At 40.0% G+C, this 14,791-nt stretch overlaps 1 protein-coding gene across 1 annotated transcript in view; it reads left to right on the forward strand.

The window, feature by feature from the left end:
* Positions 1 to 1,558: 1,558 nt before the first annotated feature.
* LOC121389064 overlaps positions 1,559 to 14,791 on the forward strand; it is a 36,307-nt gene continuing 23,074 nt past the window's right edge. The window contains exons 1-6 of the mRNA XM_041520680.1: positions 1,559 to 2,022; positions 7,104 to 7,200; positions 8,745 to 8,757; positions 9,811 to 10,056; positions 11,987 to 12,118; positions 12,872 to 13,092. Coding sequence (XP_041376614.1) covers positions 1,559 to 2,022; positions 7,104 to 7,200; positions 8,745 to 8,757; positions 9,811 to 10,056; positions 11,987 to 12,118; positions 12,872 to 13,092 — 1,173 coding nt within the window. The remainder of the gene's footprint in view (positions 2,023 to 7,103; positions 7,201 to 8,744; positions 8,758 to 9,810; positions 10,057 to 11,986; positions 12,119 to 12,871; positions 13,093 to 14,791) is intronic.

Below are 14,791 nucleotides of genomic sequence, written 5' to 3' on the forward strand. Positions count from 1 at the left end.
TGAGAATATATAGACGAATAATAGTCTTAAAACAAAGACAATATGATGTAATTATTTTTGTTTGTTTAATGACACTACTAGAGCATATTGTTTTATTCACCATCGGCTACTAGGTATCAAACATTTGGTAATTCCGATATTTTTCATATGCACCATCCCACAGAAAGGATAGCACACACAATGACCTTTGAAATACAAGTTGTGATGCTCTGGTTGAACGAGAAATATCCCTATGGACCCACTAACAAGGATCGATCCCAGTCTGACCGCGCATCAGGAGGGCGCTTTACCACTCCCCTTTCTTGATATAGTAAAGGATAGTAACTTAATGTTATAAGTATTGCATGAAAACATTTCAATCACAATCATCACAAAATCGTTCTCTGCATTGTCTCTGCGGCGGATACCAGTGGGTTACCGCAACCTTAAATTAGACTCCACCAATTAAACATGTACCAATCAAAGAAGTGAGCAGGTGCTCGAACGGCTCGTCGTGTGTTTAGGTCTGCATGGCCTTCATCTTTGATATATTGTTAAATGGTCTTCGTATTAACAACACACGTGCTACATACGTTTTAAAAACAAATACGTGGATGCCAATGAATCAAAGAGTACCGTACTTTAATATTTAATCAGATATTTTAACCCATCTTCATAAATCAAGGCTACTATTCGTTTCTCGTATTCAGCCTTGATACATGTAGTCAAGATTACTGATATCCACTACTAGCGCCCTCTATTGGAAGAAAATTTGTAACACCGATTATGTCCCTTACACGATGACATCGCTGACCAATCACAGCATCGGTAACATGTGACAATCTTGAAAGCAATATCAAAAATTAACCGCCGAAACCTTTTTTTAACATATCGTGACAAACACGACACGTTTCCACGGACGCTGACGCTGCCATCTTTGTTTACAATAACAAGGGAATCTATAAGGAGCGTTGCGATTCGTTGCAATCAGATCTCATCGCATCCAATGAAATTTAAGCATTTTGTGGCACGATTTCTTGACGACATGTATCAAGGCTGAATACGAGGAACGAATATTAGCCTTGATTTATGAAGATGATTTTAACCTAAAACGCTGTATTTAATTAAGTGGGGCCCTTGCGCGTGCTATAACCTCGCCGTGGTGCAGAGGTGTAAACATTCTCTTTGAGAATGGCCAATACAGCACAAATTGAAATTTTGAGTAAAAGTCAGTATCTATCTGTGATATTTGTATTTTTGCACAGTTCTTTACACTGTTTTTATTTAAATCTTGAATTTTTATATTGATGTTGATCGCCACCTTATTTGTTTGCATTACCATAGTTTGATACCCAATAGCCGATGCATTTTTCGTGCTGGGGTGTCGTTAAACATTAATTCATTCATTAATTAAGTGGGATTGGTTACGCTTTCAGCATTGGCTGGTGTTATATAACGAATGATCTGACAAGTTAAGAAAATTCGAATTTCGGGTGATTTGGCAACACCTTGTATAATGTGTTGAAGAAGCTAGTCCTAGAAATTTTGTTTGACAAAAATAAGACTTTAAAAAAAAAAAATGTCCAAAGTAGCGGTGTTTGGCGGCGATTACGTCGAACGACTGAATCGATTTTGCAATGGGAACTTGAAGGTTGAGACTGGTGAATACCGATTTGTCGGACTTGGAGGTCTGAGAACAGACAACATCCCGGAAAGCCTGTTTGACGAAGTGTTACTGTTTGCACCCGACATCGTCCTAGTTCATTGTGGAGAAGACGACATCAAAGAGGGCAGCAGCCCGAAGGAGATAGTCCAGAGACTGGAGTCCATCGACGAGAGGTTCAAGCAACATGGCGTCAAAAGGGTTATCATTGTGAAATTTGTCCGTCGCGGACTGAACTTTGCTGTGTACAACAAACAGATGAATTCCGTCAACAGACGGCTGAAGAAGATATACGGAAAAGATGCCATTTACTCTAAGGTCTTATACCCCAAGTACTATGCCGAAGACCAAGTATATTTCTCAGATGGCGGCCTCAGAAGGTACATTTTGTGCATAAGAAACACACTGTAAAACATTGAAAACTGTCTGTGCAACTGTGATTTGTGGAAATTGTGGAGTTTTGTGTGTGTGTGTGTGTGTGTGTGTGTGTGTGTGTGTGTGTGTGTGTATTTATTATTATTTTTTTTAAATGTAGATAATGCTATGAGGTTTGTTATATGTCATAATCTAATAATAATGTTTGAATTCATGTGTGACGTGGAGGGGGGGGGGAGGCTTTAATGTTGTAATGCGCCGGTAATGGACTTTTTTTTTGGGGGGGTGGGTGGGGGTGGGGGGTGGGAGTGGGGTGATGTGGAGGTTTTTTGACATTACAATAACTGTTGTGGGTGGGAGAATATACGTTTTAATAATTTATTTCAATCTATACTTGTTATATAAATATATATCATATATCATTCATGTATCCAGTGGAATCCAGCACTAGTAAACTAAGACTATTACAAACCGTCATGTAGTGCGTCGGTAACGGTCTTGGAGCCGGATTAAGGATTTGCGGGGCCTGTAGCACAAACAACAGCAGGGCCCCTTCCCAGGGTATATATTTTGCAACCCACTCGGGGAGATGAAAAACATTACCTGAGGAAAATCAATGTACACATCACCGCGGGGCTCTGTAAGGGCTCCCTGAAGTGCGGGGCCCGTAGCACGTGCTACATGTGCAACTAGGATAAACCGGCTCTGAACGGTATATATAGCATGTGTATCAAAAGCAGAATATCACAATATGTGGTGACTGGGGAGATACACCTTTTAAATTTGTTGTGTTTTGTTTTTATTATATAAAATGGTCATAATATATACCTCCCTGTGCGTCAGGAACAGTGAGTGGCGTTCTATTAAAACCGGAATACCACTATATAGTCTGTTTGCGTGAAAAGGCAACCGATGGATTGGCATGTAACACTGTAACGAATAAAGTTAAAATTGATATAAAAACATTATTAAGTTTTAAACTCATGCCAACTCAAATAATAAAAAAAAAAATCAGTTAAAATGAAAAAAAGTTCTTTACAAATTATCATCAAATTGCATAGGCTAAATCTTATTTTACAATGCAGGTATGAAGACAACTGATGGAACAGCCAACATACCTTTAGAGTCTGTGTACTGCATTATTGATTACTTCGATAGCAATGCAGCTAAGGCTGTTCTAGCATTTTGTCTTCACCCCTGTATTAAATATGATATTAATCTATATACCTTGATGGCAATTTGTTAACAAACGTTTTTTATTTATACAGAAATGTTTAATAAAAAATGTTTTGTTTTTTGTTTGTTTTTGTTTTTGTTTTGTTTTGTTTTTTGAGTTGGTATGGGTTTAAACTGAGTAAGTTTTAACATTATTCATTATAGAGTTATATGCCAATTCATCGGTTCCTTTTTCACACAAACTATATAAGTTGTTGGTGGGAGGAATATACCTCTACCGGCCTCGGTGGTGTTGCGGTTAAGCCATCGGATACAAGGCTTGTAGGTACAGGGTTCGCTAGTCCGGTACCGGCTCCCACCCAGAGCGAGTTTTAACGACTCAATGGGTAGGTGAAAGATCACTACACACTCTTATTTCTCACTAACCACTAACAACAACAATTAACCCACTACCATGGACAGACATCCCAGATAGCTGAGGTGTGTGCCCAGGACAGCGTGCTTGAACCATAATTAAATATAAGCACAAAAATAAATTGAGAATAGATTATTATTATTATTATTATTATTATTATTATTATTTTATATAACAGACATATATATATATATATATATATATATATATATATATATATGTTATATAAATGGTGATATATTATTCATGTATCCGATGTTGTTCAACATTATTTAAACGAAGAACACTACACTACACTACACTACACTATACCACACTCACTACACTACACCACACACCACACTCACCACACTCACTACAGCACACCACACCACACCACTACATCACTACACTACACTACACTACACCACACCACTACTACATTACACTACATTACACTAAACTACATTACACCACACAACACCACCACACCACACCACACCACACCACACAACACAACACCACACCACACCACACAACACCACACTACACGTTTTGCCCGTATTAGAACGAAAATGCCCGAATCTTAATAACATCATTTATTCATATTAGCATTACTGCTATGTATCTCTGATGTATGCAGTTTCACCTGTATTGTTACTGAAGTAATCGATAATGAAGTACACAGAGACAAAATGTAGAATTGCGCGTGCTTTACTTCAATGGCTATTCCACATGTCGCCTAAAGCTTCGAATTCATACCTGTAATTGTATCTATTTGATGGCAATTTGTAAAGAAACTATTTATTATTATTTACATTCAATTTTTTGTTAAAGTTTTTTAAATAATATGTTTGTACATGGATTTTAACTTTATTCGTTACAAAGTTACGTGTTAATTCATCGGTTCCCTTTCGAAGCAAATGAACAGCTATAGTCCGTCCCACACAGAACACCTATTTTCATACTATGGAATTTATTACAGCTTATTTATTTCTGCGCCGATTGTTTTGTAACTGGCACACAGAATTAGTATGATTTTTTTTTTTTTTTTCCAAAACACTTTTACTTTTTTTTTTCTTACTTCAAACCAAATTGAACTTAGTAAAAGCATATTTTTGTAGGACAATGGGAAGGACTATAGTATAGTAAGTTTGTTTTGTTTAAAGACACCAGTAAAGCACATTCATTTTTTAATCATCGGCTATTGGATGTCAAACATTTGGTAATTCTGACATATAATCTTAGAGAGGAAAGCCGCTATATTTTTCCATTAGTAGCAAGGGATCGTTTATATGCACCATCCCATAGACAGGATAGCGCATACCACGGTCTTTGATATACCAGTCTTGTGATGCATTGGCTGGAACGAGACATTTTCCCAATGGACCCACCGATGGGGATAGATCCGAGCGCTTAACCACTGGACTACGTCCCGCCCTGAAGCTGTAAGGTTTTGGATCATATTGATATAACACCGGTCTCGCTGGTGTTGTGGTTAAGCCATCGGACTTAATGCTGGTAGGTACTGGGTTCGCAGCCCGGTACCGGCTCCTACTCAGAGCGAGTTTTAACGACTCAATGGATAGGTGTACTACACCCTCTTTTCTCTCTCTCTGTCATCTCACTAACAACTAACAACTAACCCACTGTCCTGGACAGACATCCCAGATAGCTGAGGTGTGTGTCCAGGACAGCTGATGTTTGTGCCCAGGACAGCGTGTTTGAACCTTAATTGGATATAAACACGAAAATCATTCGTCATAAGTTGAAATGAAATGAAAATGATATAACGCGTGTTTGTCATCACAGACCTTGTGCCAGTTAAATGCTTCCTCGTAGCAACCGATGTGTCGCGACTTAAAAACGGGAGTTAAAGCGACGAATTGTCGGCGACAGCATCGTTACACCTGCAAGTTTAGGTTGTAAACGTTTATGTGTTTGTTCTGTACGAACGCGGGAAGAGCCGGCGAACCAGCAAGCAGTAAAACAATGAAACATAATGGGCGTCGTCACTTCACTGATGCGACACAGAACGACTTGTTAAGAGTGTCATTATAGTGCGTGGAATGGATAAGAAGGCTTTTAAGAATGCAGTATCACAGGGCGAAGTTGTTACATACGAGATTTTATAATCTTGTTTCAAACGCGTGTGAAGAAAATTTAGCAGAGGGCGGTCTAGTCTGTAGCAAGCGATGTTTATATGAGGGTCGAGTCATGCTCGACCGGAAAATATATTAGGGGAAAAAGGAGGAAATTAGTTTGAACAGGGAAGGGTTTTAACCACCGACCCCCCCCCCCCCCCCCCCGACCCCTGCGCTCGTGTTTAGATATGTACCAATAGAGACCCATTAGGCGATTTCTCATTCCAGCCAGGGTTCCGCGACTGATATAACAAAGGTTGTGGTGTGTACTCTGCTGTTTGTAGGATGGTGTATGTAAAAGATCCATTGCTACTGATGGAAACAAAATAGCATTAAAGTGTTTATAAACATGCGGGGAAGATGGTGGGTGCATTAACGACATATCTTGTTATTTTCAACCTCTAGGTCTTTGATGGTGAGTAATTTCAATCATTTGCTGACCTTAAAAAACTAAAGGGCAAATATCGTTAATAATTAAGTTTAATTGTAAATTTATAAGTAATCAAATTAAGCTGAAGTATTCGTTCCGTCTTTCACCGTCTTTTTGGACCAAATGCCCGCTCTGAAATAATTAACTAATGTACAATAGCCGCCTTTGTATAAGGCAGACGACGCAATATTAAATATTCTCCCTTCCCTCATTTTAAATATACAACAATCGAAATAAACAACCCCCTTTCTGTCCCGATCGTTTTATTATTATTATTTTTTTTTAATTATTTAACGACGCCACTAGAGAACATTGTTTTTTTATCTTATCATCGGCTATTGGACGACAAACATAATATGGTCATGCTGACACTGTTTTTTTTTTTTTAGAGGAAACCCGCTGTCGCCACATAGGCTACTCTTTTACGACAGGCAGCAAGATATCTTTTATTTGCGCTTCCCACAGGCAAGATAGCACAAACCATGGCCTTTGTTGAACCAGATATGGATCTTTGGTCGGTGCAAGTGGTTTACACCTACCCATTGAGCCTTGCAGAGCACTCATTCAGTGTTTGGAGTCGGTATCTGGATTAAAAATCCCATGCCTCGACTGGGATCCGAACCTAGTACCTACCAGCCTGTAGACCGATGGCCTAACCACGACGCCACCGAGGCCGGTCCTGTCCCGATCGATACAACCGACATTTGTCGGAGGTGGCGATCGGGATGGACGTGCCTGAACTTTCGGTGGGTATAGACACGTAAATACAGTTTTAGTTGGTTGCTTGTTTGGAATGGGGAAATGTAGCGAGTTTCCTCTCTAAGACTATATATGTAAAAATTACCAAATATTTGACATCCAACAGATGATAATGAATAAATCAATATGCTCTAGTAACAAACAGTAATGGACACTGAAATTTCTACCGTGAATCGTGTGTAGGAGGGTGATGAAGCGTGTGTGGGTGTGGGTAATTGTTGGCATTCTTCCACCAGAGAACTGTTCAAGCACACCTGTCGTGGGCACACCATCTGACTTTGTCAGTGATTTCTGTTCATGACAGGAGACGAAGTGGGAAGGAAAATATCATTATTGAAGTACATGACAGATATAACTGACACATTAAAAATGTTTCATCCTTTTGCAGAATGCTAAATATTCAATTAGTCAACCTAAATGCCTTGGGCTGAGCAGTAAATTTGCTTAATTGACTTATCAGACTATCTACTGATTTGATGAATGACGCGTTATAGGAATATAATTTCCGGGATTTACGTAGTTAAGCCAAGGAAGCCATGGATATATAACATATTTTGTGTTGATGTATAGGCCACCGGCCTCAGTGGTGTCGTGGTTAAGCTATAGGACATAAGGCTGGTAGGTACTGGGTTCGAAACCCTTGTACCGGCTCCCACCCAGGGCGAGTTTTAATGACTCACTGGATAGGTGTGAGACCACTACACCCTCTTCTCCCTCACTAACTACTAACAACAAACCCTCTGTCCTGGCATAACAGCCTAGATAGCCGAGGTGAGTGCCTAAAACAGCGTGCTTGAACCTTAATTGGATATAAGCACGAAAATAATTTGAAATGAAAGAATGAAAGAAATGTTTTATTTAACGACGCACTCAACACATTTTATTTACGAGAGGAAACCCGCTTTCGCCACTACATTGGCTACTCTTTCCGATTAGCAGCAAGGGATCTTTTATGTGCGCTTCCCACAGGCAGGATAGCACAAACCATGGCCTTTGTTGAACCAGTTATGGATCACTGGTCGGTGCAAGTGGTTTACACCTACCCATTGAGCGTTGCGGAGCACTCACTCTGGGTTTGGAGTCGGTATCTGGATTAAAAATCCCACGCCTCGACTGGGATCCGAACCCAGTACCTACCAGCCTATAGACCGACGGCCTAACCACAACACCACCGAGGCCGGTAATTTGAAATGAAATAAAATGAAATCATGTATATGCCGTTTGAACAAGGAGGCGGTAAGGGGGAGGTCTGTCTATTCCCCGACTTGAGTCCTAAAACATTTTTATATTTTACTTTTTTTTTAATGTGCTTTTGCCTGTCTCCCCCCCCCCCCCCCACCCACGCACCCACCCCCACACACGCAAACTAAAGTATGTGCCTCCACACCACATATCGTTCCTTACGATGCATTTAGTGTTTAATGCCTTGTTTCAGTTAAAGTTTGTTGTTGTTTCACGACACTGCTAGAGCACATTGATTTATTAATAATCGGCTATTGGATGTCAAACATTTGATAATTTTGACGTATAGTCTTAGAGAGGAAACCCGCTACATATTTACATTAACAGCAATGGATTTTTTTATATGCACCATCCCACAGAGAGGATAGCACATACCACGGCCTTTGATATACCAGTCGTGGTGCACTGATTAACTTGTTTCAGTGACACGTGTAATATGTTGTTATAATATAATTATAAGTTAAAGCTTTTAAATAATCAATTGAGTTGTATGTAACTTTATGAAATGCAGCAATACATTATATTGATATGACATACATAGCCTCAAGGGTTTTTTGTTTTTGTGTTTCTTTTTCATTTCAGGTGAGAAGTGACAGTATTAATTACTTAATTAGTTGTTTATTCCATAGCCTGGGGCGAATTCAAGATTTAATTCGTGTTTGTTTGTGTGTTTGTTTACGTGTGTGCATTTCTGTGTACGTGTGCGTGCGTGCATGTATGCGCATGTGCGTGTGTCGTTTTCGCTTGTCAGTTTTTGTGGGGGCGTTTTGTTTTTGTTTTTTGTTTTTGGGTTGTTTTTTTTGGAGGGGGGGGGGGAGTAGAAATAAAATTAATATTCTGTACGTAGTATTTGATTGTTACTTCTTCTTCTTCCTTGGGTTTTTTTGTTATTGTTGTATGTTTTTTTCTTCTTTTTTTTTCTTCTTTTTTTCTTGTTAAAAATTAAAAACTCAATAAATAAATGCATCTACATGTAATACCATTCACGCATAATCAAAACTGCATTCTCAAAGTTGCATGTGTCATATTTTATTATTTGTATATGTATTTGTGACAAATAACTAGAAATTAATAGAAATTATCCATCATGGGTGGCGGACCCTTTCATGTAATTACCAACTTCTTAATAATAATGTTGTAAAGTTGAAACATAAAGTATATATCTTTAACTATAATATGTCAATATACAATTATTAAACCAAATAATTCCATTTACTAGTAGACATTTCCTTTTTACTAATAATTATTTTATTTTATTTTTTATTATTATTATTATTATTATTATTTTTTTTTTTTTTTTTTTCGGGGGGTGGGGGGGGTGGGGTGGACCTTGAGAGTGTGTCACACGCATTAACTAGTGACGTCATTGTTTAATGCATACACATTCTGATTTAACACACTAAGTCTTTTTCTTATTTCTTTGCAGACAACCGACAAAGAAACAAAGAGGGTCACCATGCTATAGTTAGACACAAATTATTCGAGAAACCCCTCTTATTGTATAATACACGACTTTATTCTTTAGTTAAATATGGAAAGATTATGCGTGAGATCGATTAATTTGTAGATATTTATTAAATAAATAAATGTGAAAAAAAAAATATCGTAGCTTCAACTTTGACATAGGATCTTTAACATACCATTTCAGACTACCTGGACGAGTTATGCGGGCAGACGATAAACCTGGGCGCCCTGACTGTGCCCTCCTGTCGTCTGCTACTACGGCGGCCCGAGAAGCACATCAAACACTTCAACTGCCCCATGACCGTGGAAGCGCCCCCTAACACCCACATGGTTATCAAGGTCACCTCCATCTACATCGCGTCACGTTTCGGCTGTGAAAAGGACTACCTGCAGTTTCTTGACGGAACATCCGGCATTGACGTCATCAGTCGTGAGTAGAGAGTCTGACAGTGACTTCACGGGCTGTTGTTTAGTTTGTAATAAGTCGTTATTCACACACACACACAGACACAGAGAGAGAGAGAGAGAGAGAGAGAGAGAGAGAGAGAGAGAGAGAGAGAGAGAGAGAGAGAGAGAGAGAGAGAGAGAGAGAGAGAGAGAGAGAGAGAGAGAGAGAGAGAGAGAGAGAGAGAGAGAGGGGAGATAGATAGAGAGGAGAGAGACATATAGAGAGACAAAGAGACAGACAAAAAGACAGATATACAGACAGCGGGAAACGGACAGGCAGAGAGACAGAGACATACAGAGAGACAGACAGACAGACAGAGAGACAGACAGACAGACAGAGACAGACGGACACAGAGATATAACAGAGCCAGACAAAGAGACAGACATACAGATACAGATAGAGACTGACAAATAGACAGAGAGAGAGAGAGAGAGAGAGTCACACACACACACACACACACACACACACACACACACACACACACACACACACACACACACAGACGTGTGTGTAATATGTTTACCAAATTATTATCTTAAAGTAATGATATCCAACGTTTGTTGCTCCGGGTATCTTAATGTCATGCTTTCAGCTATCCAAACATCAAAACGTCTTTTTGTAGTAGTTCAAGACCTATTGATACATGATTCCTCCGTGCTCCCCCTGTATCCGGACAAACAGTCACGCGGACATACAAACAGCCGGACAGACAGACAGACAGACAGACAGACAGACAGACAAAGTTAAAATTTGTTTTGTTTAACGACATTGGTTTAGCACATTTGTTTATTAATCATTGGCTGTTGGATGTCAAACATTTGGTCATTTTGACATATATGTGTAGCATTAGCAGTTTTGCCTTTACCATAGTTTGACACGCAACAGCCGATGTGTTTTTCGTGTTGGGGTGTCGTTAAACACCTATTCTATCTATTTATCTATCTATCTATCTATCTATTTATCTAGTAGCATTAGTAGATTGTATATGCACCATCCCACACACAGGGTAGCACATACCACAGCCTTTAACATACCAGGCGTGTTGCACTGGCTGGATAAAGTAATGATATCCAACATTTGTAGCTCCGGGTATCTTAATGTCATGCTTTCAGCTATCAAAACTTCAAAACGTCTGTTTATAGTACCACATTTCAAGACCTGTTGTTACATGCGTCCTCCATACTTCCCCTGTACCCACCTCCCAAACCTATGTGGTAAAAACGTTGCACCTAATGACCCTGTTTTGTAGTAGTGAGTATGTCCCCTGTTCGTCGACTGAAATTTAAGACTATACAGAAAACAGACATGCAGACAGATGGAAGGACGTACGGACAAACAGTCAGGCGGACATACAAACAGCCGGACAGACAGACAAAGTTAAAGTTAGTTTTGTTTAACGACACCACTAGAGCACGTTGATTTATTATTGGATATAAAACATTTGATCATTTTGACATATAGTCATGGAGAGAAAACCCGCTGCATTTTTCAGTTAGTAGCAAGTGATCTTTTATATGCACCATCCCACAGACAGGATATCACATGCCACAGCCTTTGATATAGTAATCGTGCTGCACTTGCTGGAACGAGAAATAGCCCAATGGGCCCACCGACGGGGATCGACCCCTAACCGACCGCGCATCAAGCGAGTTCTTTACCACTAGGCTACGTCACGCCCCTGGACAAACAAACATACGGCAGATAATAGGCGACAGACAGACAGACAAACAATACAAAACAATGACGTAACGAAGGGGGGGGGGGGAAGGACCTCTTTTACTGTATTAAATTTTATAAAATCATACATACATACATAGTGTGGGGGTTGCCCCCACCCCCGCAATAGTGGGTAATCCCCCATAGAATTATAGAAAGTGTGGTATTATTACTGACAGTAGTTACCACGTTTCAGCCGAGCTATGCGGCAGCACGCCACCCGAGTTCTCCTACGTCACGGGACAAAGCAACGTCAGCGTCATCTTCATGAAGAGGCTGCAGTTTGTAGCTGACCAGTTTGAGGTCATCTTCACCGCAGCTACCAAAGGTGAGATTCAGGCGCGGATTCTAGGGTGGGGTGCTGGACGTGCATGTTCTAAGGTGGGGTTGATGGAAGTGCCCCCTTCCCCATTTCCAAAGTGGCCCGAAAATCCTATGTTTAATGAATGCGTCTGTGGTAAGGAGAAGTTATATCAGTTATATTACAATACGTTTATTTTTAATTGAGTTAGGGGTGGGTTAATAATATCTTAGTCGGTCATGTGTTCCTGGGAAAGACTGTCATATGACAGAGGTTTTAATACTATGTTTTATCATCATCATTAGTAACAGCAGCAGCATCTTAATCATCATCATCATCATCATCATCATCATCATAATTAATTCCATCATCATAAGCACCATCATATATCTATCATCATCATAATAATCATCATCTTCATCATCATACCTTTATCATCACCATTAGTATCATCATCATCATCATCATCATATCTTCATCAGTGCCATCATAAACACAACCATTATCATCATTAACATCATCACCATCTCCATAATCACCAACATTATATTATATCACCATCTCTATCATCATCATCATCATCATCATCGTCGTCATCTTAACCATTATCAGCATCTTTACTTCTCCATTATCATCAATATCAATATCATCATCACCATTATCTTTAACATTAAGATCTTCAGTACCATACCTCTTTCATCATCTCCATCATGGTCCCAATCACCATCACTATCACTACCACCAACATCAGTAATGACTTCCATCTCCTTTCCCTCCCAGCCCCGTGCCAGTCTGGCGAGTTCGCCTGCGACAACGACCTCTGCATCAACGAGCGGCTGCAGTGCAACGGTTTCAACAACTGCGGCGACGGCTCCGACCTGTGTGCGCTCAGCGTGGGCGCCATTGCCGGCATCTTGATCGCCTGCATCATCGCACTCATCGTGGTGGCGCTCGTTCTCGCCATCTTCGTCTACAGGCAACGCAAGAAGAAAATGGCGAAGGTAACGCGAAAAAAGTCACATCGGACTAAGTCGCCGCCAGCAGCCGCAGACACGCCGCCTCTGTGCGCATGATCTTTCGCTGTCTGAGCTTCCTGTGCTGCTGGTACTTCCGGTGCATGACTTCCGGTATGGACATGGACTTCTGGTGTTTGTCGTTACGTTGATTAATTTTTTTTTTTTACTTTCTGTGCATGTAGGCTCAATGCATGGCTGATGAACTAGTGCTTTTGTTTCTGTCGGCTATGTTGTATTATGTTCATGATTTAAATGCAAGACTGTTGTGTTATTGAATACAGCCAAGTCCGTATTACACAGACACGTGGGAAAGTATTAAATGATAGTATACTTAATATCGCTTCAGAATTTGTAAAACATAAATGTATGTTAATTTGAATATATGACATTTTGTTATGTAGTTATGCAATTATGTCTTTGTTCGTACAAGGGTAGATCCATAGGTTTTCTTGGGAGAGGATGCAACTCCAAAAGGGTAAATTGAGGATAAATCCCTGGGCACCGTTTTACGAAGTGGTCTTAGCGCTAAGATCACCTTAAGTGCATTGAAACCATATACATTTAAGGTGATCTTAGCGATAAGATCGCTTCGTAAAGCGGGGTCCTTAACGCTAGAGCAATTAAGGCACGTGCTCAGAAGCTTTCTGAAGGCGTGCGTACACTTAGAACCCACCTCTTGATCCACTACTATTACGAACATTGGTTACCAGGCCCATTCACTTCTGCTGATGATAGGAGTGTGATGTATGTTCTAATCATCCGGGGAGCGGGATGTAGCTCAAGCGGTAGCGTGTCCGCCTGTAAAGCGGTCGGTCATCAAAGGTCGTTGTATGTGCTGTCCTGTCTGTGGGAAAGTGCATATAAAAGACCCCTTGCTGCTTATCGAAAAAGAGTAGCCTATGTGGCGGCAGCGGGTTTCCTCTAAAGAAATATGTCAGAATGGCCATATATTTGACGTCCAATAGCCGATGATAAGATTAAAATCAATTTGCTTTAGAGGCGTCGTTAAATAAAACAAACTTTATGGGTTTTTTTACTAATCACTCAAATCTTTAGGGTTTGCAGGAGTTGATCTAAGAATCCACCAATGAAGGACGGGATATTAGGATTTTTTTTCTACTGTGCTTGAAAGGGTGCATTCTTTAGCGAATACATCATTCTTAAAGTTAAAGTTTGTTTTGTTTAACGACACCACTAGAGAACATTGATTAATTAATCATCAGCTATTGGATATCGAACATTTGGTAATTCTGACATGTAGACATCAGAGGAAACCTGCTACATTTTGTTTTTAATGCAGCAAGGTATCTTTTATATGTACTCTCCCACAGACAGGAAAGCACATACCACGGCATTTGACTAGTTGTGGTGTACTGTTTGGAACGAGAAAAAACCCCAGTCAGCTGAATGGATCCACGGAGGTGGTTCGATCCTGCGATGCAAGCACCTCAGACGAGCACTCAATCGACTAGGCTAAATCCCGCGCCACGTTATATTAAATAGGTAATCAGTTTCAGTTATTGTTAATACGAGTAGGCATGTACGTCATGCTTTGTTTTACGTGCACGTGTGATCTGTTTCCATTTACACGTGTAAGTTGTTTAATTTGCACGTGCATGGTTTGGCTTTATTGGCATTGCAGGCATATGTTTGTTCATTTGCATGTGCGTAGTAAATGTTATGT

The sequence above is a fragment of the Gigantopelta aegis genome, chromosome 14 (genome assembly GCF_016097555.1).
Source record: "Gigantopelta aegis isolate Gae_Host chromosome 14, Gae_host_genome, whole genome shotgun sequence".
NCBI lineage: Eukaryota > Metazoa > Mollusca > Gastropoda > Neomphalida > Peltospiridae > Gigantopelta > Gigantopelta aegis.